The 26,248-nt window shown below is 34.2% G+C and overlaps 1 protein-coding gene across 1 annotated transcript in view; it reads right to left on the bottom strand.

Annotated features, from left to right (window-relative positions):
* Positions 1 to 26,248, bottom strand: part of CSMD1 (CUB and Sushi multiple domains 1) — a 1,378,384-nt gene that overhangs the window by 371,042 nt on the left and 981,094 nt on the right. The window contains exons 29-31 of the mRNA XM_078149151.1: positions 14,697 to 14,813; positions 7,994 to 8,107; positions 6,427 to 6,522 (exon numbers count right to left, since the gene is read on the bottom strand). Coding sequence (XP_078005277.1) covers positions 6,427 to 6,522; positions 7,994 to 8,107; positions 14,697 to 14,813 — 327 coding nt within the window. The remainder of the gene's footprint in view (positions 1 to 6,426; positions 6,523 to 7,993; positions 8,108 to 14,696; positions 14,814 to 26,248) is intronic.

The raw sequence follows: 26,248 nt of genomic DNA, 5'->3' as shown, positions 1-26,248 counted from the left end.
TAAGTCACCTAATTAGAAGTGTTATAACAATGCATAAAACATTTATTCAGTGCCCACTGTGTTCAGTGAGACATGACACAAACCATATTCCCAAGGAGTTTATAATCTAATGGAGGGTAAGAGAAGAATTAAGACTTCACTGACTCCAAGTGTTATCTTCCATCTTGAACCTTGAAGCTCCATGGAGGAGAACATACAATGCTTAGTTGTAGGGGGCCAACCCTTATGGAAAACCTCTAAGTCCTTATAGACTTTAGGGGTCAGTACGCATAGAGACTTGCCTCGAGATAAACGCTTCCATGACTCTTGCCCTAGCTCTATTTGTTATAGTTTGTTGATTCTAAGTTCTCACTCATGCTCAGCCTTGAGGCCAGGTGGCTGACTCTGGTAGACAATACTAAGAATTGGGCAGGGAAACAATAGATATGAAGTTTGGCATTAAAACTACTTTCTTGTGAGAAAATGAGGATCTTTAGCTGCTTAGATTGTTTATGTTATTAATTAGCACTTGTAGATCATTTCTCACGGTATAAATTTGTTTTCTATAGTATATAATCATGTAACACCTGAAATAAACTAGTCTTATGAGCATTAGTTTCAGACTCGCTTAGGCCGACTTTTCTTTCTCCAGTTCCCCTTCCCCTATTTCTTTCACCCCTCTGTCTTACACCACACCAGCTGCTGGCACTTAGTAATTATGTATATGTGAAATAAATATGCCAGCCCTTTCTTATGTAGTATTTTAAGTTGATAATAGATATAAATGAATAGGATAGCACAACTCAGTAGTATATTATCAAAAAAGAAACAAAAAGAAATCTGCTTAATAAACCTAAAAGTAATGGAAGTTTGGGGAAAAGTAATGGAAGTAATGGGAATTAGAAGATACAAATATATTAGGTACATCAGGAATTAATGAAATGACAAAAGTTTCACTGATAAGAATGTTTAAGTTGAAGTTATTTAATGTAATGATAAAGACTAATAAAAGAATAATGTGAGTGAATATGTGGATTTCCCCTAGAATTGAAATCAGCTACCGCTGCCTCTTGTAGGACAACCAACCTTATTAATAAGTTTCCAAATGTCCTCAGAAACAAAACCAAAAACAAACAAAAAAAAACTGAGAAAGCAGAGAAGTAGAAAGGGGACTGCTGGTAGTTCCAAACATGTACACAGAGTGAAAAAGTCAATATAGCCAACAAGGACAATTGGCTGGAGAGCCTCCTTTCATAGAGGAAGTCATGGGATTATTCTATAATATGCTAACAAACTATAGCATAAGATCCCTGTCCTCTGAATTCCCAGGAAATTCTGATAGTTTGGGAATTCTAAAGTCTCATTGGGAGCTTCCATGATGCTAGGAAAGGAGAAATATTACAATGTCTCTCAACAGTTTTGTGGCTGCCATATTCTAAACAATTCATAGAATGACCAAAGATTAAGTTAGAGCCAAAAGAGAACTTATAGATCTCACATTATAGATGAGGAATGTGAGTCTCACATAGGTGAAGAAACTTGCATGGTAGGGGCTCTAATAAAAAAAAAATGGCACATAAAGACTGAGTCTAAAGATACCATCACACCCCGGCACATTGTGGAACCCACTAGACAATCGTTTATTGATAAAATGCTTGATAGATATATTAACACCATCATTAAAGTCATTATTAAATATTTTTTGTGCCTTATAATAAAATATTTCTATGCAATATTTACAGAAAATTAAGACCTTGTAGAGCTAAAGTCACCCATATCTTTTTTGCCCTGCTACTATATGTTTTCCCTGAAATAAGTGGATACAATATATAGATAGAGAGAGAGAGATACACACATATACATATGTGTGTATATATACATATACACATATAGATACACACATATATGTATGTATGTATGTGTATGTATACATACACATGCACACGTGTGTGTGTATGTATACATACACACGCACACGTGTGTGTGTGTGTATGTATACATACACACGCACATGTGTGTGTGTGTGTGTGTGTGTGTGTGTGTGTGTGTGTCTGAACTGTCAGCCTGTTAACAAGGGTTAGTCATTCTATAACTGGGATTTTTAAAAAAAGTCCTTGTGCAATTTCAAGCTTTAATAGTTTATGAAAGGAACAAACTCTAAGTGGTATATGAAAGCACTATTCATAAGAATTTTACACAATACTGCTCAAATAATTTTTAGGCTTCAATATAACTGCTATCTTTCATGAAAAAAATGTTTAATTTGACTTTTCATATATATTGAAAACTTTCTCCAGTTGCTTTTGAGTGATTTCTTAAATTGCATTTGTGATCAGAGATCTATTCCTCCAAAGAATATGATTTTGATGAAAAGACATCAGTTTTAACATGGCCCCAGGGACAACGGATCAGACAAATGAAGTATATAGGGTTTTTATAAAGTACTCAGTCATATATGTGTGTGTATGTATGTGCATATATGTGTGTATATATGTGTGTATGTTATAGACATACACACATATAGACGTATATGTATATGTGTACATACATATACACATATTCATCTGTGTTTATTATATATATACACATATCTGTGTATATATACATACACACATATAGATTGCTATTTATTTAAATTGCTAGTACAACATCCAAGCTTAAGACAAATACCCAGAATTCTATTCTTCCGCTCAAGCCATTTGATCCACTACTTCCTAAACTTTCCTATTGGTTTCAAACATTTAATTCAGAGAGGTAGGTACAAAGCCTAGACTTGTATCCTACTTAAAGAAGTTCAAGTTTCCTTGCTGATTTGCCACTCTAATCTTTGTATATGTGGGAGAGGGGAAGTGACATTGCCTCTCCTGCTACTTCTTGTTTTTCCAACATAATCCTTTACTTTGCCCCAGTGAGGTAGCTTAGACCAATTAGAAAACTAATTTTAACTCAATGAGACATTACCATGTCTCAAACAATTGTTACTTTCTTCAGCCCCCTTCAGATACTCCTTAACTTTTTCTTGAGTCAATCAATCATTCACTGTCTATTTCTTTATTACAGTCTAGAATACCCCATGACTGAACAGTGAGGCATTTTTATAAGGAAATCTTTTCTGGGCATGTATTTTGCGTTGGATCCAAGCTAAAAGCATTAGAATAGAACTGATCTATAAACAACGTGACAGACTTTAATTCTACCTTTTTTTTTCATGTCACTTTTGTGGGAAGAGGCTTGATCAAGGAGGGGAACATAGTCAGAAATTTATTCCTCTCCCCCCACATGGAGAGGAGAAGAAACATGAAAAATAATTTAAAAAACCCCCAACATTTACATCTCCTTAAAACAAAACAAAGCAAAACAATTTTAACAATCTACTAAGCCAGAAATTAGCAGCACTTAACCTTTTCTCCTATAATCTCCTTCCCTAGCTACTCTTGTTGGTAAGGACTTTTTTGGTCCCCTCTTACATCCCCCCCTTTTTTTTTTTGGTGAGGTAATTGGGTTTAAGTGACTTGCCCAGAGTCACACAGCTAGTGAGTGCTATGTGTCTGAGGCCGAATTTGAACTCAGGTACTTCTGACTTCAGGTCTGGTGCTCTATCCACTGTGCCACTTAGGTTAATTTTGTCTTCACCTCCCTAAGGTCTTTAACAGGTCTCAGTTTGACTGAGGTACTGGCCATTCAGTAATAATGGCTTAATAAGAAATGAGGCAAAGAATGGCCTCTTCAAAAAAAAAAATCTCAGAGGGGAAGAACCTGAGGGTTTCTGGCCAAACCAGAAACAATTGCTATTTACATGGATTCTGAGCCAATCTGGGCCCAAGCAATGACCAGGTAGGTCTTGGCCAGGGACTTAATGTTGGCCAATCAATGAAAGCCAGAGTGATCTGGGGTTAAGGTTGGTCTTAAAAAAAAAAGTTTCAGAGATTAAAATTTACATTCCCTTTGGTCAGAGTACTTGATACCCTATGTGGACAAAGGGAAAGGAAAAGAAGAAACAGAGGAAGGAAGGAAGGAAGGAAAGAAGGAAGGGAGGGAGGAGGGAGGGAGGAGGAAGGAAGGAAGGAAGGAAGGAAGGAAGGAAGGAAGGAAGGAAGGAAGGAAGGAAGGAAGGAAGGAAGGAAGGAAGGAAGGAAGGAAGGAAGGAAGGAAAGACGGAAGGAATCTCCAGTTGTCCAGACCTTATATCTGGCCACTGGACCCAGATGGCTCTGGAGGAGAAAGTGAGTCTGGTGAGTTTGCATAGCCCTCCCTCACTGAAATCCAATTCAGTTGCATATCATAACATCACCTCCCTGATGTCACAGTCCTAACAAAGGACAAACAGCACCTTTCTAAGGCATTTTTTCAAGTACTATCATAATTCCCTGTGCTCAAGTGCCATCACCCTCTTAAGCTACAAACTATATAAGGGCAGGGAGACCGTATTATTCAAATCGTCCTCTCCCACTTCTAATGTCTCCTCTTTTGGTTCAATTTCCTTGCTCAATGTGAGGATAATATGGAAGGCACTCCACTCCGATATCCTAACAAGGTGAGAAAATCTATTAATTAATCACTCAAAAGACATTCTAGTCCATGTCATTTCCCCCCTTCTCTCTATTTATATATCCATCATCCTACTTCATACTCTCACCACCTCTCACCTGGACTATTCCAACAGCATTCTAAGTGTCTCTTATTTCCATTCCATCTTCCACACAGCTGCCAACATGTTTTTCCTAAAGTATAGGCCTGACCATATCATCTCCTCTAGGTAATAAACTGCAGTGGCTCCCTATTACCTCCAGGATCAAATATCAAGATATTGACTTGACATTTAAGGCCTCTCACAGTCTAGTCTCTTTCTACCTTTCTATGCTTGTCATACTTTATTCACTTCCATTTACTGCTGCCATCTATACTCTACTATCTGGTTGATATCAGCCAAATTACTGGTCCCTTCTCAGGGCATTCCATTTCTTCTCTTAGGACCTTTGTACTGGCTGTCCTTCTGCTCTTGTACCTGAATGCTCTTCTTCCTCACCTCTGCCTCTTGATATTTCTGGCTTTATTTAAAATTGAGCCACCTTTCTGGGGGGACTTTTCAGTCCGCCCTAGTGACTTGAGCTTTCCTGTCAAGGTCACCTTCTTTCTATTCTATATTTTCATGTATATGTCTATTTTGCTTTAATGCTGTCTCTTCCATTAGTATGTAAGCTCCCTGGAGACAGGGATTATTTGTATTTTTTCTTTTATTTTTCCTTTCTTTTGTCTCTAGAGCTTAATACATTGATTGGCACAGAGTAAGTACTTAACAAATGTTTGCTTATTGATTGATTAAACTTTATCTTCCTTTAGCATCTATCTAAAGGTTTCACAAACAGCAGGTGACTAATAAATGTTTGAAGAAGTAACGAATTCTCCCTTAAGCTTGGAAGTATGTGAAAAAGGAGTCTGAGTGTCCAAAATAGCTGCCACAAAGCCCAAAACAGGGTGGCAGGGGTAGGAAGAGGAAAATGTGAGATAAACACTTTACTCCTCATCCCGAAACTCAGAGATTCACTGGCATGAACATAATAAACAATTTTCTAAGTTATCTGATTTCTCAAGCCATAAGAGAATACAAGCAGCAAAGCAGAAGAAAGTGGGGAAGGCTGTCACAAGAACATTAGCAGAAGAAATTATGACTGTTGATATACAGGAAAATGAAATAAATTAAATAAGCCCCCCCAAAAAAAACACCCAGAAATAAAAGTAAATTCTACCATAAAATAATAGTGCATGTTCATAGTAATGTTCTTGAGTTAACAAGAAAAGTAGATCCTCAAAGTCTAGAAGACATTTTAGAATGAATTACATAAAAATTAAGTAGGTGATAAAAGGGCAAAAATAATGATCAAAAAGGTAAGCTTCAGTTATCTGATGCTATCTCTATTGATGCTAGATAAAATGAAGCTTTACTGTAGCCATGTTCTTGAAATTAAAATCAATACTGATATTTATTTTAAAATTTTAATTTTAAACAATTTTAAAATCAACATTCTGATTTCCATAAGTATATTTGATTACATAAATGAAAATATTACTTGTGCATATGTATATTAATTGCTAATTTTGCATTTGAGGCTTCTATTGGTATTTTGAATACTATAGACATTTAACAAAAACTTTCCCCACTACATTTCATAAAGATATTGCCATATATAGTGATAACATAATATTCATAGAATCATAACACTTAGAGCTGGAAGGTACCTAAGAGACCATTAGGTCCAGGTTTCTAATTTTATTATGACTAAAGTAAAGTAGAACACTTTGTAAAACATCTTTGCCTGAGCTCATACAGCTAGCCAATGCCAGGCTTGAGAAACTTTCTAAATTCTAGTCCAGTGCACTCTCCAGTAGGCTACACTTCCTCTCAGTACGCATGGAATAGACTGAAGTAAAATTTTATGCTAAATTTACCTTGGTAAACAAAATGGAATCCCCTGGCAGATGCACCACTTTTTGCACTGAACCGCAACAGAATTTGATTGGACGTAGCCAAAGGCAGTGTTTCCCCTGCAAATAAGTAAAGAAAAAAAATAGTAAAAAATACATGTCAGGGAATCTGGAAAACATACCAATCTATGGTGTATAATAAAATTGCTAGGATGATGCCTAAGAAAATGATGAGCTATGTTCGCAATCTCACTTTAATATACTGCCAGGTTTTTATAATTTCTTCCTCCAGTTTTACCCTAAAATACTTTTTTTTTTTTGGTAAGCCAGATTTAAAACATTTTGTCCCCTTTGGAATTAAAACATTTTACTCTCTCCGAAATGATGACTTCTTAGGAAATATAGCCACTTGTAGTGCATTTTTTTTTCTATTAGTTGAAAATAATCTTCTACAAGTTGCTTTCTTGAAGAATCATTCTGGGTTTAATTTACCTAGAAAGAATTAACTTAAAACTTTTGTTAGGAGTTGCTTATGCTACTGAAAACTTTCTTAGAATCCACAATACTCTAAAAGATTTAAAAGCATTACAAAAAAGTCTTTTGTAATTCCCTTGTCCCCATCGTGCTTTTAAAGTTGTCTAAACTGATAGCTATCTACATTTTATTTGTACACACAATTGGGGTGGCGGCTGCAAAGAGGAAGAAAAAAGAAAACCAAAGACTTAAAAGTAAGAGTAAATTATTTTCACTCCTTTTCTTTGTTGCACAATTTAGTTTTGTGTGTGACAGGGTCCATAGTACCTACCCTTTCTCATTATCTTTGCAAACACATCAGTTAAATGTACTCATCCCACGTAAATGTAAATTTCTGTAATTATGAGATGTAACTCCCATTTTTGAAGAGATATGTACTCATTTCATCAGCACCCAACACAATCCCTTAAATATAATAAGTGCTCAATAAAATCTGTACACACATAAGTATAAATGCATAGAAAAATACACATGAATTCTTACAAATTATATATATATGTGTGTGTGTGTATGTACATACATATGTATATGTGTATATGTATGTGTGTGTATGTATATATATATATATTTATTTATTTATAAATCCTTCCTTATTCCTTTCAAATTTCAGCTCAAATACCCCCTTTTCTGTGAAACTTTTCCATACTCCCCAGCTACTTGTGATCTCCTTCCCTCCCAAAAATATTACCTTGTTTTTATTAGGTATATACTATACTTTGTAAATCCTAATATATATGTACACTCCTCTCTCCCATTAGAATATATGCTCTTTGAGGGAAGACACTATTTCATTTTTGGTTTTGTGTTCCTAGTGCCTACCTAGCAGTTACTGGCTCATAGGAGGTGTGTAATAAATGTGGTTTGAATGAAAGATTAATATGAGGGGGGAATTGAAATAAATGAAGTAAAATCTCTAATGTGTTAAATCAGCAGTTAAAACCAAGCAATTATTTTGTAATTCCCTCCACTATTTCCTTGAAGCCATAATGACTCATCCCTACATTTTGAAATTTTCATTCCTGTTATGTTCCCCAAAGTTTCTTTGTGGCTTCTTTACCTGAATGGAAACCAGAAAGTGAGCTGAGAAGTCTGGCCTGTGGATGTGCTCCATCAAATAATTCTGCCAAATCATTTAGGGCTGTCTGAAAATAGGCAAACTGCCCAAACACAACTGTAAAATAATAAGGAGAAAAATGAGAAAAGCTCCATTCAAAAATAAAAAAACAATTAATTAATTAATTAATTAACATGTTACTGTGAAATTAGGTTTCTGCAAATTATTGATTTGATCCTTAGCTTAACAAACCTCATAAAAACAAGAGTTTTAAATTGTTTTATGTCTTTAAAAATAAATGAAATAAATTTTCCTCAGAAGTTTATAAATTAATCACTTTGATTTTACTTTTTCATATTTTACACTTACTTACTGAAAGTACACATACCATGATTATACCTGATATTTCCATCTATCCCATTAAAGATATAAAGTTAGTAGAGATTATTTTTATTTTGTTAACTTTGTGTTCATTTCTTCATCAAAGTCTTACACTGTTATTTGTTTTTGAAAAACAATGCCAACAGAGCACAAACTAAAACCACTGCTACCCAACTGAAAGAATTCCAGCACAGAGATGTTGATGAACTCTGTCTGTCAACTAATGGCCAGCCTAAGTTTAGAGAGGCTTGTTACCTTACAGATTCCAGGGGAATGAGTATTTCAGCTACAATAACTCAAGAAGATTGTCTTTGAAGGCACAGAGCACTCACACTGACCAAATCCCAGATCCTTGAAGTACCAAAGTTTAGTTGTAGCATTGGAATCAAGAGAGAATATGCAGAGAGCTGGGGTGGTTACTTTACCAATTTTAAAAAAAAAAAAACATTCCAAGAGTTTTTCAACCTTTAGATTGTGGGTATAGGAATGAATAGCATAGATCATAAATAAGTTGGCCCCATGTGTCATCAGTCCAATCTCCTGATTTTACAAGTGAGAAAATGCAGATCCAGTAAATTAATCTTTCCATGATATTTGACTAGCTGAGTTCCCCAACGTCACTTAGGCAAGAGAGCTGCAATTCAAACTTAAGTCAACTGACTGTAGATTCAAAGCTAGGTTTAAGTACACCACACTGATATCCAATTGACTTTTATATAATATCATACTAATATATGTAATAGTTATCTCAATATCAAGCTTCCATTTATTTTCATTGCAATTATTTTTCCATTCAATATTTGAGCTGCATCAACAAATTTCCCAAGGAAAAATTATTTGAAATTGTTTCACTATTATATAGTAATGAAACAGTCATAAATTTACGTTTATATCAAATACTCATATTACACGATATATCCAGGCATTAAAGTCTAAATAACAGAAAAACTAATTCTATGACTGTTCTTGATCATAAGTACATGAATTGTACACCAAACTGATATAATACGTAACTTTTCCAAGTATTTTAAAAATAAAATCAATGACTTTTTATCTTTTTTAAAGAAAAAAAATAATTGTAGCTCAAACCAGCGTAATAGTCCACTTTTTTCCCCTCTTACCAATAAGTAAAATTTCAATTTTGAAGAAAAATAATTTACTTGGATCTAAATAATTTACATAGATTATTGATTACCTGAAACAATAAGATATGTGTGTTTTAGATATAATTGACATGAAAAAAAACCAATGTGCTTAATTAAGAGCAAGTAAAATGAAAAAAACAATTTTATTACTACAGTTTTTTTTAAGTATGTACATTGGCAGAATCACTGTAATTTCAAGCCAAGGAAAATGATTCTAACTGTTCCTGACAGTTTGAAGGGGAGAGGGAGCAAATGACAAAGGGATATAGGCAATAAATTTCTTAAGCCTGAATTCGGGATGCAGGAATGGGTGGGCAGAATGGATCTCAAAACAAAAACAAGACAGAAGCAAACAATGGGACTATGGGAAAGAATTGGTAGGGCTAGTAAGTTGGACAGGTTCATAACTCATAATATTTCACCTGGGGCAGCACCAACCATCACTGGTGTAAACCACACAAAAAACTTTTTAATTTGGATGTGGGTGTCCATGTGCAAGATACCCCTGCCTACCAAAATGCTACTATACATGAGTTGCTAGAGCTAGTATTCATCTGTGTGAAAGAGGTGAGGCATTTGGTAGTTTTATATTTTTAATAATTCTTGCTAACTAGATAATTAGCTTTGTTGTTTGTTTCATGTTAAAAGTCACAAATGCTTTCAGTCAGCCAATAAGTGTTTATTAAGTGCCTATTACATGCAGGCACTGTGCCAAGCTTTGGGTGCTGCGCTGTGTCCTCTACAGTTTACACCTTGTAGCAAAGCTCCATACTCCATGCTCTAGTTATATCTCTGAAGCTGGGTTTCCTGAACAAAAGATAAGGATGGATTAAAGGCATTTCTAAGACTGAAAGATAAGAATTACCATTAAATATTACACATATCTATTTAATAGTTTTGTTTTCTTAAAGCTAATATATATGATTTTTTGTATGCCAAAAGACTTTCAACTTAGTTAACTATAATTAGTATTTATGATAGACAAAACAAAAGGTTTTTTTTCTGGCAAAAAAACCTTATAATTATGTGTTCTAATAATTTTAAAATTACATTCTTTAGTCTATTAATAAGATGGAAACCTCTAAAAGAGATTGTATCTTATTGCAGGAATGAATATGAAATTATACAAGAACCAGTGCCAGATTTCTCTTGAGCAGAACACTTTCAGTAGGGACATGAAGAAAATAAATAAGGATCACTTCATCCAAGAAAGGAGTTTAAGCTTCACAAGGGAACCTGATAGAGAACATTTAGCAAGCCCTCAAGAAAATAAATCTAGATTCCATTCTCAGTTCCTTTACTATCATTTTATGAGATATTAATAAATTTGTTGCCCAGAATCTTCTTTGTTTACAAACAAAAAGGGATAATTTTTACAACCCAACTCAGAATTCCAAGCTGAACTCTTTGCCTTAAAGAATATTTTTTAAATTACAATAATGATAATAAAATAATAAAATTCCATTGTCAAAACTGCCTTCCAATCTATTTATTTGATTGGTTCTAATGAAACACTTTACAAAAGGTTTATTCAAAGTATGACTCCTATTGAGCATATGGTAGACTAGAAATAAATGCCTCTGAAATTGACCTAAAAATTGTCTCAGTGACCAATGCCTAGCTATCTAATTATTAGAACTATGTAATAACATTTTTAAAATTTACTCTTTAAATGGATTTAACACAAATATACCTGGTTGAGGTCATCCTTTGACACATATGATATAATTATCATAGCTTTCATTCATATAGTACTTTAAAGTTTAAAAGCAATTACAAAATTATCTTATTTTATCCTCACAATAACCTTTAAGGTAGGACTATTATTATCCCCATTTTCAGATAAGAAAACTGAGGTAGCTAGAGGTTATTTGACTTGTCCTGAGCAACACAGCTATTAAGTGTCTGCATATTTGAACTCAGGTCTTACTGACTCCAGGTCTACCATTCTATAAACTGTACTACCTAGATGTCATGTGATATCCTATCTATCCTCAGTCTTTCTAGGAAAAAATAAAGGTATGGACTCAAATCCAGGGATTTAATGATAAAAACTGGTGGAATAAAGGTATCTGATCTTCCTCCTTAGGTTATGGTGGAGGATACGATTCCTAATTACCTTTTCATGAATTTTCCCCCAGAGGCACATTACATAGACATATGAGTGACTCATAACTGCTAGAAGTATTTGAGAAATAAAGGCGACTGCTAGCAGATTACAATGGCAACACCATGTATAAAATGCTAAGTCTATGAGATTTAAGATGTGCTACTTTAGGTGAATAATGTTTCTAGGTATCATTTAGATTTTAAAAGCACTGAAAGTACTAAAGTAATAAATATTCCCAATGAGATTATTTATCTTACAGGGGTAAGCTATTTATTGTCAGAAAGTAATTTATTTGCTGTAAGCTTTAGAATATCTTTAATGCTTTAGCTTTATGGAAATGTTTATGTTCTCATCTTTTATTGATTTTATTTCCATATGTATGATAACCATAATGCTCAGAATGTTCAAAAATGAGTCATTATTAGTTATATCTAAAACATTCAGGAAGAAAACAACCTGGGAAGTGCAAAAAAGCTGCAGGCATACCGACATCAGCAAAGGGTTTCATTCCCTGTTAAAATTTCCTATTCATTAGGAAGGCAGGGAGAGCCCAGCAGAGTAATTAAGTACAGAACTGAGAAGTCTCCTGCCAAAAGCATACTTTCTTTCAGTCACTGATCCTGATGTATAGGTAAAGGTCATGAGATTGAGGGAAAGTTAGTGATTCAGGAATTAAGAACTAAGTGGAGTTTTTAACTCTAATTTTGGACAAAGTAGTATTTAAAATAAAGAAAAAAAGAAAAAGGTTGAAGGGATTTTTTTTAAAACCCAGGACATAGGGAGCAGAAAAATTCTATGTAGGTCATGTGGGGTGGTTCCCTTACAGTAGGTACTTGATAAGTATAATAGATCTCACATGATGAAGTGAGTAACATACATCTCTGTCTGAAACGATAAACCAAAGAAAAAGATGACCTGTACAAGACCTATCTTTGATTAGGTAAAGTAACCAAAGCAAACTAAAGTAGAAAACCCTTCTGAGGATAATCTACAGCTCAGGTTTGCTTTTCAACATAAATAGCATAGGTTGCACTAGAGATCACCATGTTTAAGTACAGCCAGTATTTGTTAGTGTATCAGAACAAACTAGTATTAAAAGAAAAAAAAACTACATGAAAGTAACAATAAAAAGTCCAGCATACTTATCTAATTGGTTTTCCTAAAAAATGGATTCATAAAATAAAATGCCATTTGGAGTAAAAGAAAAAAAAATCACATACCTATGTACATTATTAAAATATATTAAAAACCATTGCCCACTTTGATCTCTTCCTTCTCTGAATTCTTTTAGTATGTATTACATCACTCATCTAGCATTTAGGGTATTATATTGTATTATTAATTTTTTGTATATTTCCTACCTTCTCTAATAAAATATAAAGTCCTTGAGAACTGAATATTTATGATTGCTGCTTTAGATCAGTCTTATCCTTTCAGAAATATGTATCACCTAGTTTGTATGGAGAGGGAGAGATCACAGTGGACCCGAGAAAGGATAGAATTTATTCTTGGATAACTTTATTTCTCTAAAGTTCTGGAGATCTATCTCTGACGCTGACTGTCAGCTTGTCCTCGCTGTCAAGCTGCTCTCTGCCTGCCTGCCTGTCTGTCTCCATCACTGTATCTGTCTGTCTCTGTTTCTCTTTCTGTCTCTCTGTCTCTCTCAATGCTCAATAAATAGAATGAGTTGGATGCTCCCATCATATAACGTAAGATACCACCACTATCTAGTGGCAGTATTACTTTTTTGGAGCATTCAGTAGGGGTGGCAGGTGGAGTTGGGATGGGAGGCTCCAGACCTATGATTTCAATTCATGTGAACTAGAGAACTCTCCATAAGAAACTTCATTCTTTCAGTGCAGAGAGACAACTGTCCTTCAACTCAGAATTTATGGTATCACTGAGGGTTTAAGTGAGGTGTTCCCAGGTTAAACAGACATTATTATCAGAGGCAAGAATTGAACCCAGGTCTTTTGGACTCCCAGACTGCCTCTTGTAGCATAACTCTCAAGTATATAGTGTCTACAGACTAAAGTATCTTTCCATGTAACTTTTGTTCTCTCTTTCCTTTTTGTTCTTATCTAATCAACTCTTAAATGCAGACAGCCTTTGTAGATACTAGATACTAGAAACATTACTACTAGATCTATTTGTAGCTTTTTTTGGTGTGTGTGTATGACAAACAACAAAAACCATGTTTATGTGCTCATGGGGAGCATTGCACATGAGATTGAATGAGATCATATGTGTAAAGTGGTTTATGGAGGAAACTAGCTGATTCAGTGGATAGACCCCTGGACTTGAAGTCAGGAAGATCTGAGTTCAAATGTGGCCTCAGACACTTACTAAATAGACATATGGCCCTGGGCCCTGATTGCCTGTTTCTTCATCTGAAAAACTGAGATAATAATACCTATCTTCCAGGGTTGTAGGGAGGATATAATAAGATAATATTGGTAAAGCATTAGCATAGTGACTGGTACATAGCAGACATTTAATAAATGCTTGTTATCTATCAAGTGGAATAATGTATGTAAAGAGCTTTACAAAACTTAAAGTGATATACAAATGAGAGAGCTATTGTCCTGTCTTTGTAGTTGTTATTATTGTTGTTATTGTCTAGCTGTCTTTTCCCCCAAGTCTCCCTTCCGCAATAGATGAATATGAATGTAGAGAAGTAAGAGAAGCTCTTGAGGACAATCAAGGAAAACAGCTAACAAAAGTTAATTTCTCTACTTCTAAGAGTGGCAATAAATTAACCTAAGACTGTTTCACCCATAATATTATCCACACCCTACATACCCTTACTATCTATTCTAAACTGATGTATAAAGAGAATATCCTCTGGGGAAGGTTAGAGGCAAGTAAATAGATTGTCTCAGAAACATAGAGGTGACTGTTCATTTTTATTTTCATATTTGTCATCTATATACTATAGTGGATACAATCCAAGTTCCTCTGGGAGAAGTGTTTGTTCAACAGTTGAGGCATCTGTTTGTATAAAGTAGGGCAAGTTAACACAAAAAGAGATAACTATAAATTTTAAAGGCATATAAAAGGAAATTCTTACCAAATTCCTTTGGTACAGTTATTGAATAGTGGCACATCTGACCAGCTGTGTAATTGTGAGGGTAATTCGGTGACAAAACTACCCCTTCTGATCCAGTGTACTGTCCTCCACAGGGAGCTGAAAGTAGAGTTAATCAAAACATCATATGCCTTTCATATTTCTATAACTCTAACATATAGCATCTCAGTTTCCCCTGGAATGCCTAAAAAACAAATAATAGGTAAAAGTAAAATCTCTAGATATAGTAAAAGTGTCCCAAGTTGTCGATTTTATGTAGTGATCAAGATAAGAGAATCAACAATCATTTTTAAAATTTAAGTAAAATATTGCCAATTAGGCTACAACAATATATTAGAAATAGTATATGCTAGCCAAGTCATTGGTTTATACCAGGAGTAAGGAATTGGTTTGACATAAGGAAGATTATAAATATAATAAGCCAATTAATAATATCAGTCATATTCAAATAATGAAAAACACATTATGACTAGATGAAAAAAACTTCTGAAAAAATCCAATTTTGTTCTTTTTAAAAAAAAAATTTGTTTAAAAATACACTAAGGCACATAGGAATAAATAATATCTATCCAAAACCAAGAGTGAATGTTATATATAATGGAGAAAAGTTAGAGGCCTTTCTAAGATGATCAGAGATAAAGCAAGCATTCCATTATCACCACTAATATTTAACAGAGGCCATCAAATGCTTAGATACAGCAATACAAGAAAGAAATTGAGGGAATAACCATAGGAATAACATAATCATAGGGCTATAAGGCTCTTTTTAAAGGCAGCTGGAAAAAGGGGAGTTGATGAAAAGTTAAGTTCCTCTTTCCAGTCTTGGAGGATAAGTTCCCTCCTCCTCCCTCCCTTTTTTTTTTCTTGAGCTAGAGGTTAAGTGTAAGTTGAATAGTGTAATCTTCTAAGGTTGGATTTCCCATTTTGTCAGCTGGAGGATGGGGGTGGGAGGTGACTGATAACTACAAACCACAAGTTCCTCTTTCCCAGTCTTAGTTCAAACTACATGCCTTTTAAAGTAAACTTTCTAGTTACAAAATACTACAAGTGCAGGGCAGAGATTCCTAAGGCAATTTCACTTTGACAGACAGGTTGATAGACATAGGATGAATCTGGGTTAAGAAAGCCTGGGAGAAAGTGAACTAGTCAGATGACCTGCCTTGTCCAGTTGAATTATGTTCCAAACAAGTTTCCTAATATTGCTGTAGCTTTTTTTTTAAATTCCTCTTTTTTATTATGAAAAAATAATCTCTGTAAATCACTCTTTTGTCACTAAATATTGAGGAATTAATTGAGCTGACTTAATGGTAACCTGCCAACTACCACTATTAAAATCATTACTCAGAAGCTTTGTACCTCAATTTGTTTTCTATTTCAGATAATTACTTTTAATGGAAGAAGGAGAAGTTCTATCAGTACCAAATCTCAAATTACAGTATAAAACTAATCATTAAAATGATTTCATATTGACTAAAACATAGAGAAGTCAACTTATGAAACAGATTAGATACACAATATACAAAAGGAAATGAACACAGTAATGCAGTATTTGATATACCCAAAATTTCCAGTGAGAGATGGAAGGACTCATTATTTAAAAAAAAAAACTGAGAAAACTGGAAAGAAGTTTGACAGACATGAAATATAGACCAACATCTCAATTCATATGCTAAATGCATACATGATTTAGACACAATAGAAGACAGACATTATTAAAAAAAAAGTTGAGAAGAATTTACCTTTCAAATCTGTGGATAAAGGAAGAGTTCATGACTAATTAGGTAATACAGGACATCACAGAAGATAAAATGGACATTTTTGGTTGTATAAAATTTAAAGGTGTTTGCATAAACAGTTCTAGTTCAGTTAAAAATTAGAAGAAGAACGGAAAGTATTTCTTTATGTACTCTTGAAAATGGTCTTTATTCAATAATGATCACTAATATTAACATAGCCAAGTTTTGGAATAAATCAAATAGATGTTTTACGACACATTAAAAATTAACTTAAACATATGGTCATTCCATTTAACCATACCCACATTTCCAGATTTAACTTATAATTTCCTTAACTTCCAGAACTAATTCTAAGGCTCTCTCCTTCTCTCTCTCTCTCCCTCTCTCTCTCTCGCTCTCTCTCTTTCTCTCTCTCTGTCCCTCTCTCCATCATGAATGTTTACTGTCACCAATACAAAGCAGCTGATATAGAGTAAACCAAATTTACTATCATGCTGAGCATTTAAAAACATTTTAAATGGAGGACCATTGTCCTTAAGCTTAGCACAGTTAAATGAATGAATGAATAACTATATTACAGATTATACAGTTAAACATATATGTACATATACATATATATAATGCACATGTAATTTAGAAACAAAGGGGCTCCATTTACTTTGTGTTAAGTCATTTTTTCACTTGTGTCTGACTCTCTGTGACCATATTTGGGGTTTTCTTGGCAGAGATATTGGAATGGTGTGCCACTTCCTTTTCTAGCTTATTTTACAGATGAGGAAGTTGAGTCAAACAGTGTTAACTGACTTGCCTAGGGTTATAAAGCTAGTAAGTGTCTCAGACCAGATATATACTCACAAAGATGAGTTTTCCTAACTCCAGACCTAGCACTCTATCCACTGTGCCACCTAGCTGCCCCAAGGAGTTTCATTTAAACTGTTTTTAAATGTACAACAAGATAGCGTAAGTGGTTAACTCCAAATCAAATATTGGTAACAATATACATTCATGTTGGTTGACACACTTTGATATACCCTTCTATGTCTTATTTGATATGAGAATCTTAAAGATACTTCCCATGAAGGCTTTTCTGACATTTTTCACATGCTAAGAAATTAAGAAGAGGTGCTATGTGATAGCTCCCCTTAAATCTGGAAAATAGAAATTTTCACCTTAAAAAAGTCTGACTTTGGCATATTTTTTAAAGAAATAAAAGCATATGGCTTTCAAGTATACTGAGTAACTTGACCTTTCTCTATAGTTAGTGCAACTATAAACTTCAGCTCAGTTCCTGTTCAAATTATAACAAAGGGCAAATTACTGTAAACTGCAGTAATTATGTATATATACATACATATATATGTATATATATATATATATATATGTTATACACACACACATATATTATATATATACACTTATATGTATAATATAATTTAGGGAGCTATTATTTCTTTTTCCTAATCTCAATATAAAAATTGGCTAACTCATACACATTGTTACATTCAAAGTTTGCCATTTGTAACATGCAGGACAGCATGCTTGAGAAGGAATTATAAATTAATTCTAATTCTTTTTCACTGGGCATCAGAGGCACTAAGCAAATACTCTGTTAAACACAAATGGTGAAGAACCATAAACGCTGTATATACTGAGTGGAGTTGCAAAATGCCAAAATGTGCTTATGAAAATTTTGTTCTATCTAAATATGTACTAAAGAATTCCCATGTGTTAGGAACCTAAAAGCACTATTGAAGTGGTAAGTGTCATAAGAAACCAGCAACATCTAACGTCTTTTGTTAGAAATTTCAGCAGAAGACTATTTCATTTTATTTTATTTTTTGGTATGTGACACATAGGTTACACTGCTAGAATTTTATTAACACAAATTAATTTAGCAGAATCTAGCTGGAGCTATGGAAAGTAAATCATAGAGTCCTAGAGAAACTAGACATTGACAATCAAATTTTGATAAGAGGAGAAAAAAAGAGAAAATTTTAAAATGCAAGATAATAAACTTAGGGCTAGAAGGGACCATAAAGATCATTTTCTCTCTTCTCTTCATTTTGTAGATGAGAAAACTGAGAACCAAAGAGATTAAGTGACTTGCTTGAGGCAACATAGGCTGCAAGTAGCAAAGTTGATATTTGAGCCCAGATATTCTGACTCAACATTCACTTCCCATTCTAATGCACAAAGCTATCTACAGGTTTTCATAGATTATGTCAGGGCAACTGGATGGCATAGTGGATAAAGCACTAGGCTTGGAATCAGGAAGACTCATCTTTGTGAGTTCAAATCTGATATAAGACACTCACTAACTGTGTGACCCTGGGTAAGTCACTTAACCCTGTTTGTCTCAGTTCCTCATCTGTAAAATGAGCTGGAGAAGGAAATAGTGAACCACTCCAATATCTTTGCCAAGAAAACTCCCCAAATGGGGTCACAAAGACTTGGATATGACTATGTATTAAAAAAAAAAAAACAACCCAAAGACATCAGAGATGTCAGGTTCAGTTGAGACAGTAGAAAAGAAAATTTGGTATAGTCAAAAATGGGTTTTGGACTTCCAGAACTTGGTTTAAAATATATGAATGACATTCCTGTCTAGAGATGGAGCATACAAAATAAAAGCTGTTAAGACTGCAATTACTGGTTCTCTTTCAAAGCTAATCAATCATAAGGCCTTTGAACTAAAAAAGGATGGAGGAGGGAGAAATTGCCTATGTATAGCCATCAAGTTAGATAACATGGAGAGTAGGCACAATGAACAAAGAACAAAACCATTTGAAACACCCTTAAATTTATAGAATTTGAAACTTAGATGGGACCCTAGCACCCATCTAGTCAAACCCATAAACAAAAGAAATATTCACTATAATATACCTGACAACTGGTCATCCTGTTTCTGCCTAAAAATCTCTAAGGAAGAGGAAATCCATCATCTCTCAAGGAAGGACATCCCACTTTTGGCAGCTCTATTTCTCAGAAAGCTTTTCTGATGTACAGCCTAACTTTGCCTCTTTGCAATTTCTACCCATTGCTTTTTGATCTGCCCTCTGGGGTTCAACAGTCTAAAACCTCCACCAAATGACATCCTTCCTTCAAATACTTCAGGACAGATATTGCATCCACGATTTTCCCTCACCTGACTCTTGAGTTCAAGCTTCACATGACCATATATATGGCATGGACTCAAGTGTCTTCATCATCATGGTTCACCTCCTTTGGACGTTATCCAGTCCAGCTTACCAATGTCCTTAAATCATGGTGATGTTGTTCTTCAGTCATTTCAGTTGTGTCCAACTCTTTGTGATCCATTTGATTTTTTATTTTTGGCAAAGATACTAGAGTGGCTTACCATTTGCTTCTCCAAAAACACGGTACCTAGATCTTAGCATATTATTCCATAAAAGATCTGAAGAGGACAGAGTACAGTGGGACTCTTACCTCTCTATTCCTGGAAGCTTTGCTCCTTTTAACATAGCCCAATTAGCTTTTTTGGCTGCAGAACCACACTATAGGCTTTTATTGAGCTAGATGTCCACCAAAATTCCCACATATTTTTCAAAACAATTGTTGTCTAACCATGGCACCTCCATTTTATACTTATACATCTTATACTTTTTATTGTCTACCCAAGTGCAAGAAGAAACAAATCTAAGAAAGTAGCAAGTAATAAAAATCCATTGCCTTAAATATCTATATACAAATATTGAGAGTTTAGAAACCATAGAAGAGGAATCAGAAGTTCTAACTGAGGTGAAAAAAATATGACCTCATAGTTTTTATCAAGTCTTAAAAGAGAAGACCCTTGACTAGAATATAACTCTGCTTGGATATAACTTATTGTGCAGAAACAGAACTAGGAAAATGGGTGTATTTGTGAGGAGGGGGCTGTAGCATTGTATTAAAATGATATACTCATGCAAGGAAATTCAAGAACTAGAGGAGGGAAACGAGGAGAAAATGTGGGAGAAGATCATTGGAAAAAAAAAACCAGGTGTTGTCATCAAATTTTACTGAAAACCACTGGGACATAAAGAGGAAATACATGAAGGATGTGGGAAACAAAAACAAAATTGGTACTGAGGCATGATACAATAGTGACTGGAAACTTCAGTTATTTTTGCTTTAATTAATTCCTGCCATCAAAATCCTTGATACTGTCAAATGGCTCAGTATCAGAAAGCGACACTATTTTATCAGTGGAATTGACTTTTAAAAGGAGATAATATCTGTTTTGCAGCTGTACCCTAAAACCATGGGACCTTTCCATTTAACTTGCAGCTGCAACCTTCATATGTATTGGCTCTCCCATTCACATGTGAGCTCCTTCAGAGTAGGGACTGGCTTACTTTTCTGTTTGTATCTAACACTAAGTGCTTTGTACAAAGTCAGCATTCAATAAATGCTTTATTCATTCATTCATAATCATTTTATCCTTCAAAAAATAGAAATTCTATGTTGCATGAGTCTCAGTAACAGCAAGCAACTTGAGATTGAGGAGGAAATGATGGAAATCCAGGGAGAAAGTGACCACTCCTTCCTGGATTGTATAATAGAAAGGAGTTATGGCTATGCATATTCTGACATGCACCCTAGGTTTGGGAAAAACAGATTACAAAGGGTTCAGAGGAAGGGTAACTAAGATTCAATGTACTAAAATTTTACAGGTAGGTCATTCCAGGAAGTATGGGCTCAAGAATGAATTCTGAAAATATAAACAGATATCATTTTGGTGAAGGGAAAAAAATGGGAACTGTCTAGAGACTGATGTGGATGCAGAGGAGAATTTGCAAACAACATATTTCCCATAGGCAGTTATGTTGTGCAGTGGATAGAGTTGGGACTTGTAGTCAGGAAGACCTGAGGTTGCATTGTACCTTAAACACTTATTAACTGTGCTAACCTTGGGCATCATTTAACCTCTCTGTGTTCCAGCTTCCTCATCTATAAAGTAGGGATAATAATAGCACCTATCTTACAGGCTTGTTGTGAGGATCAAATGAGATAATGTTTAAAATGCTTTGCAAATCTTAAAGCACCATAAAAATGTTAATCTGTATTATTAAAATAAATGCATAGAAAATGGAAGCAGGGACAAGTAAAAGCATGAATATAAAAATATGTCAAAATCCTATAAAATTTTGTTGGGAGTCATTAAAATTCAGGATAATCAGAGCTCATAACAGAAACAAAGGAAAATTTGAAAAAAGGGAGTTTTGAAGCAATTTTAGTATTAAAAACTATCAAAGAAGGGACAAGACTGCCTGAAGTAGACCAAATAATGATAAATGAAAACAAAAGAAAACAGAGGTTCTTTCTTTGTTTCTGTTTTTCTCTGAAAAGGAAAATGACCTCTACACTGGAAATAACAAAACAAAAATATTTAACAGGGTACTGATGAGATAAATGAGATAATGAAGGAGAACACTTGATTTTATCTGGCCCAAATGAAATATATAATTTTTGTGGTTGGTTGTTTCAGTTATGTTCAACTGTTTGGGATACCATGTGGGTTTTTTTTTTTTGGCAAAGATACTGGAGTGGCTTTCCATTTCCTTCACCAACTCATTTTATAGTTTAGGAAACTGAGGTAAACAGGGATAACTGACTTGCCCAGGGTCATATAGTAAGTATCTGAAGCCAGATTTGAAGGCCTGTGTTCCTGATGCTAAGCCCAGCACTCTATCCACCATGCCACCTAGCTGCCAGGCAATTTTATCCTTAGGCACTGAAATAACTTGCAAAAAACACTGGTGAGCCATTATCAGTAGTATTTGAAAGATTATAGAAAATAGAAGATATACTTCAAGTTTGATGAAGAACATGATGTTTGAAAAATGGGAAGGGAAGAGTCTGCAAAACATAGACCAGTGACCTTCACATCATTTCCTTGGAATGGGTTGGATCAATAAAGAGATGGCTAGTAACAATCTAGAAAGGAAAGCAGAAGCTGCAAGGAGTAAACATACCTTCAACAGCAATGTGTCATGGCACATTAATAACCTCATTTATCTTATAAAGGGTTACTAACCTGAAAATAAGAGGAATATTGCTGTAATCCTTTATCCAGATTTTAGCAAAGATTTCGATAAAGTGTCTCATGCTATTCTTGTGAAGAAGATAGATATGAACTATAAGATTATACAATTGTATGGCTTCAGAACTGGTTGAATGGCTGGGCTAGAAGAGTAGTTGCCAATAGTTCAATGTGAATTTATCAAGACATCTTCAGTGTAGTACTACAAAAAGTGTGCTCTTTAGCATTTTATAAATAACTTGGGTAAAGTACAGTCATCAAATTTGCAGATGACAGAAAGCTGAGAAGGATTGCTTAACATGTAGCAGTTAAGATCCAAAAAGATCTGTCAAGATTGGCTAGAGAGTATTAGGCTTAAATTGATAGACAGAATTCAATAGAGATAAGGGCAAAGTTTTATACCTGGATAAAAAAAGTAAACCAGAAGTACAAGATGGCAGCATGGGTAGACAACCATCAGATCTGGGGATTTTCACGGACTGCAAACTCATTATGAATCAGCAGTGTGATGTAGCAGCCAAAAAAACTAATGGGATCTTGAGTATATGAGTATATAACTTCCAGAAACACATTTGATGGCCTTCCTTCCTTGCCTTTAATCCCTTCATACTCTTTTTCAATATGTTCTTTGCTTCTTGAAAAAAACTGGTCAATAATACCATTTTTAAGTCCCTCACAAAACACAGTCACTTCAATCATTTCATAATCCCTCATCCCATGATTATTTAGCACTATATCTCCCTCTATAAAGAGTGTATCAAAAGTCTTAATGTAGTTTTGAGTTAATAATAGCTTAATAATTATATTATTAATTAATTTTATTCATTTAATAATATTAAAAAATATATAACAATAATAGCTTACCATTAAACTCTTGAACAAAATAATAGTTTTATTAGATTAAAACTGCACTAAGACTTTAGGGACAATTTGTTTAATGATATTTAGTTAGGTTATTTCCTACTAGCACTTGGGTTTATTTGTATTTAACTTATATAAACTCAGTAGCTTTACCAGAAACCCAAAACAGCGAATTCATCAAGGCCAGGGCCTGAGCTTTCAATTCCTTCTATAACTGACATATCTTTTCTCTCCTGTCATAATTCTCTTTAGTACCCCAACATTGGCACTTAACCTTGATCTTAAAAAAAAACAACAAAAACTCTCCCTGACTTAGATTTGAAGATATCTATAACCTTTAAGTATATACCTTTGTACTTTACATGTAATTGGAAAACTGAAAAGGGTCTTTGAGATCATTTAGTCTATCCCTCTTTACTTTATATCTGGGAGAAATGAAAATTAATTAAAGATCATATAGCTAGTTAATGGCAATGCTGAGTTTAAAACCTGACTTCTAACTTGACGTTCTTTACGCTACAGCATATTGTTTCTCAGTAAAACTATAGCTAGGTTTTTTAAAATGATAGAAAAGAAATAGACATAGATTATTAAACAACTTAATGCTTTAAAAGTTAAATACATTTCTCTCTCTTCTCTCTGTCTCTGTCTCTCTCTTTTCAGAGAAAGAAGACTCTGGATGTGGAATACAATTCATACACTGACACTTCATCTGTACTCTCTGTTCCTAGGATCCCTTTGATTGGAGGGTGGAGCTGAGAACTTCTCCCGGAATCTCCATTTGAAGAGGACATCGAGAACAGAGATTTCTTCATTTCCTACCCAACTGTAGTCCTTTGGATTTCTCCATCATGCCTCTTGTACCTTCCCTCCCCACTTCCCTTGAAGCTTCCTTTTATGTTTTGTTTTTCCCTACTAGATTGTAAGCTCCTTGAGAGCACTTTTTCATATTTCTATCCTCAGTATTTAGCTCAGTGTCTGACATATAGTAAGCCCTTAATATTGACTGACTGACATAAAAATGTAGGCCTGGGTTGAAGTTTTGGTTACCTTTGCTGAAGTGTTTTTATTTTTTTCCCTATGATATAAAAATAGCTCTTCAAGAGAAACAAAGAAGAGGCATATATATGCATTTATGTATATGTAATATATATATAGCAAAAACAAGAAAAATCCATAAGAATTTAATTTTTTTTTTCAAGTAGATAATTAATCTAGAAAGGTGCTGATAACTAAACCAGACTCGTCTTGCAAAGCACTGTGGCACATGGATGAATTCTTTCAGTCTGTTATGGCATCAAATTTAGAGCTCTATGATGAAATTCCAAATGTCTATGGACTAACTATGTTACCTTGAAAATCAATGCATTTTGTAAGAGCCATAGGAAAATAACTATCTGGAGCTCTGGTAGTATTTAAAAATGATGAATTTCTAAACTGTTAGCTTAGTTTTATCAAATGAAGCTATCCCCTTGCAGCTGCATACAATCTGTCCCTCTAACATCGTGCAACTATTCCACTGAGTCTTTGCTTTTGTTCGAAATGAAAGTTCAATGTCACCTTTAAGTGGGGAGACTTTCTATAACAAAGTTAAAAGCTTGCAAAAAACTGGAGAAAACCAGTGAAATGCTGATAGATCTTTAACTATCTAAATGTAGCCCTTCTCTCAAATGTTTTCTAGGTGCTGAACCACATAAACTCGACAAGCACAGTGCTTCATTGCCTCCCTTTTTTTCTTGTTTATCCATAGAGCTATACATTAAAATAAATATAAATCCTCGTTATAAATACTTGTTTATCCATAGAGTTTTAATTAAATCAGCAAATAGAGATGAAAAATAGTCAAGAAATCATGATCTGTGATGACATTTTGATGCCAGCTCATCAGAGACCAGAATCCTTTTTTGATCAAGGACACCTGCAGATATATTTTATCAAGTGAGACTACAAAGATTTCTTTTTGACCAAGGATAAGATGAAAGAATAGGGTTTTATAAAAATAGAGAACAATGTAAAAATCAAAGGTGAAATAAAATAAAACTTTCCTGCCATTTTATTTCTCATTTCCTTCAACCTTCAAATTCTTATCTGGATAAAAAAAAAACATGCTATAATATCAGATCTTATTTCAGATACTAATGATCAAATGAAGACTTTAACAACAAAAAAAGAACATAATGTCTACATTTTGCATACTCATTTTCTTGAAAATGACTACTTGATTTAAGAAATATATTTGAGTAGGAATGAAGTGCTATCAGTGTATCCAAAACTGAATTACAACATATTAATATGATAGCAGAAGAAAAGACAAATATGGTCTCCCTACTTACTAATTTACATGTTAAATGGATCATTTCCTAGAGGAATGAAGAAAAGCAGTAATACTCAAAACAGATGGTAGCAACTTAGTTGTGCATCTATTTGTTTAATTGAGATGGTTTTCTAATGTAAAATCAGCTGAATACAATATAGATTGATATTAGTAAATGAGAGCTTCTCTCTCATAACACATAACAAAGAACACCATCCATTTATTTGTTCTGATCTTGCTCCATAGCATCTCTCACTTTTATAAAAATAGTCACAAAATTTCAGAGTGGGAAGAGACATCAGAGTCATGTACTCCAACTCATAACTAAAGACTCTTTCCAGTAATGATTTGATACAATGAATATTATAACAGATAGTCCTACCCCCAAAGGGAATAAGCTGGCTTGTGATGTAGTGAGAACACCATCATTGGAGCAGTTCAAACATAAGTTGGATGACCATTTATTGATAATGGGAGATAGTGGTGTGAGTATGAGGAAAGACAAAAAAAGAAAGAGACAGAGAGATGAGACAGAGAGAAATTGAGTGAAAAATCTACTTCCATTATCTGTCACAGAAAA

Source organism: Phascolarctos cinereus, unplaced genomic scaffold, assembly GCF_003287225.1.
Source record: "Phascolarctos cinereus isolate Bilbo 61053 unplaced genomic scaffold, phaCin_HiC Scaffold_2;HRSCAF=192, whole genome shotgun sequence".
In the NCBI taxonomy this organism is placed as follows: domain Eukaryota; kingdom Metazoa; phylum Chordata; class Mammalia; order Diprotodontia; family Phascolarctidae; genus Phascolarctos; species Phascolarctos cinereus.
The sequence above is the reverse complement of the archived record's forward strand: the minus strand, read 5'-3'. Positions and strand labels throughout refer to the sequence as shown.